At 34.2% G+C, this 2652-nt stretch overlaps 1 protein-coding gene across 1 annotated transcript; it reads left to right on the plus strand.

Moving 5' to 3' along the window:
• Window positions 1-748: 748 nt before the first annotated feature.
• LOC120260074 lies at window positions 749-2652 on the plus strand. Its single transcript, XM_039267519.1, has 5 exons — window positions 749-1017; window positions 1186-1632; window positions 1720-1907; window positions 2005-2394; window positions 2486-2652. Exons 1-5 carry the CDS (start codon window positions 749-751, stop codon window positions 2650-2652), a joined length of 1461 nt encoding a protein of 486 aa, XP_039123453.1.

The following is a 2652-nucleotide window of genomic DNA, read 5'->3' on the forward strand; positions in this document are numbered from 1 at the left end:
TTTTTAATTTTAAATCTTGTTATAGAAGAATATTTTTTAATTAAAAAACTAATCTGTAACATAATTTAAAATTATTTTATTATTTTTAAATCTGAACTATTTTTGAAATAACTAATGTGTTTTTTTTTAAATATATATAGGTTTGCCTAATAATTGAAAATGTCTTCCACGCTTAAAAAAGGATCTCAAACTAAGAAAATTGATCCGACTTGGGAACATTGCTCTCGAATTGGAGATAATAGAATGCATTTGAAATGCAATTATTGTGGACTTGAAAAGTGGGGAGGGATAATTCGAATGAAACATCATTTAGCCGGCACTCATGATAACGTTGCTCCTTGCAAACAATGTCCAAATAATGTGAGAGAAAAATTTTACCAAGCTTTTAAAGGAAATGGAAAGCCAGAAAATTTTAGATGGGAATGAATGCTTTCAAGAACAAGTGGGAGAAGATGTTCAATGCGTAGGAGGAAAAGGAAAAGGAAAAGCTATGGATGCCTTTATCATCAAAGAGAAGGGAGTCAAGCAACAAACTATAAATGCAATGGTTAAAAAAAGAGAACCGGTTGTTTAGAGCATTTGCAGATTTTTGTATGGGCATGCTTTGCCCTTTACTTTGGTAAAAAGTCCACTATTTTCTTCAATGATGGAGATGGTTGGTGAATATGGGAGAGGGTTAAAACTTCCTTCATATCATGAAGCTAGAGTTTCATTTTTGAAAAAAGAAGTTGATAATGTGAACTCAATGATGGAGAATTATAAAAAGGAGTGGAAAAAGACGGGATGTACTTTGATGTCTGATGGATGGAGTGATCGGAAAAATATATCTGTCACTAATTTTTTGGTTAATAGCCCGAGTGGAACTGTTTTCCTTAAATCTGTCGATACCTCAGATGTAGTAAAAGATGCTCAGAAGTTGTTTGAGTTGCTTGATTCAATTGTGGAGGAAATTGGGGAGGAAAATGTCGTGCATGTGGTGACCGATAGTGCTTCTGCTTATGTGGCTGCTGGTGATTTGTTAATGCAGAATAGGACAAAATTATTTTGGTCTCCTTGTGCTGCACATTGCATTAACCTGATTTTGCATGACATGGGTGAATTGCCAATTTTTAGAGATGCTATAAAATAAGCAAAGGAAGTGTGTGTTTACATCTATCGACATGTTTGGGTTCTTAACATGTTTAGAAATTACTCCAAGAAGAAAGAATTGAAGAGGCCGGGGGTTACAAGATTTGCTACATCATTTCTCACTTTGAAAAGTATTGATGACTCTAAACTTGCTCTTAGGGCAATGTTTGCATCGGAAGAGTGGGCTAGATGTTCTTATTCTTCTAAGATGGAGGCAAAGAAAGTAGAGGCAATCTTTTTATTAGATGACAAGTTTTGGAAATCTATTAAGTATTGTTTGAAGTGTGCAAGTCCTCTCATTAAAGTTTTAAGACTTGTGGATGGTGATGCGAAACCCACAATGGGTTACATATATGAAGCCATGGATAGAGCAAAAGAACAAATTGCTCAAAATTTCAATTGTCAAAAGGCAAGATACGAACGCATTTGGCATATTATTGACACAAGATGGGATTTGCAACTCCATAGGCCACTTCATGTGGCGGGCTATTTTCTCAATCCCAAGTAAATTTACAAAGTATTTTTGTTAATTTTCATTTTCAAGTTTGGCTAATTTTTACTTGCATTGCATTGAATTTTATAATTTTGTAGGTTCCAATATAGTGATTCTTCCAATGCGGACATGGAAGTAAAAATGGGATTGTACAAGACAATAGAGAAAATGTATCCCGATCTTGCAACAAGAATCAAAATTGATCAACAATTAGAAAAGTTTAAGAAAGCGGAGGGATTATTTGGCATGAGCATGGCTATTTTAACTAGAGAAAAGAAGCAACCTGGTAATTTTTTTTAATTTTGTAGATGAATTGTGAATTTTTTTTTTAGTTTTAGTTCTGCCAAAATAAAAAATCTAACTACCTATCTTATGTAATCTAGCTTTATGGTGGGAAAGTTATGAGGAAGAATGCAAAGAGCTTCAAAATCTTGCCATTCGGGTTCTAAGCCTTACATGTAGCGCCACAGGATGTGAAAGAAATTGGAGTACATTTGAGCATGTGCATTCCAAAGAGAGAAACCGTTTGGAGCAACAAAGATTAAATGCTCTTGTGTTTGTCAAGTACAATATTCAACTTGAATTAAGACAAGAAAAAAGGGAGAAAAGAGGTGAGACATATGATCCAATTTGTTTGAGTGATATGGAGGGCGATGATGAGTGGATCACCGAAGTAGAAGACGCTTGTTTACCCCAAGACAATTCATGGATGGATATGAATGAATGTTTTGAAGATGATGGAGTGCTTGGATCGAATAACAAAAGAAAACGAGGTAAATAACTCACTCTCTAAATGCATAAGCATTCATTATTTAAAATATTGAATTCTAACATTTTATATAATGTATAATGTATTTTATATAGAACCAAGAAACTTAAAACTTGATAGGAAAAGAAAAAGAAAAGCCTTTGTAGTTGAAGAGGAGGTAGAGGAGGCAGATGATGATGACGAAGCTAATACAGAGGAAGAGGAGCAAGAAGATGTTATGGTAGAAGATGAGGATGATGGCGATGAAGGGTTACAAATTTGA

Source organism: Dioscorea cayenensis, chromosome 5, assembly GCF_009730915.1.
Source record: "Dioscorea cayenensis subsp. rotundata cultivar TDr96_F1 chromosome 5, TDr96_F1_v2_PseudoChromosome.rev07_lg8_w22 25.fasta, whole genome shotgun sequence".
Taxonomy (NCBI): Eukaryota; Viridiplantae; Streptophyta; class Magnoliopsida; order Dioscoreales; family Dioscoreaceae; genus Dioscorea; species Dioscorea cayenensis.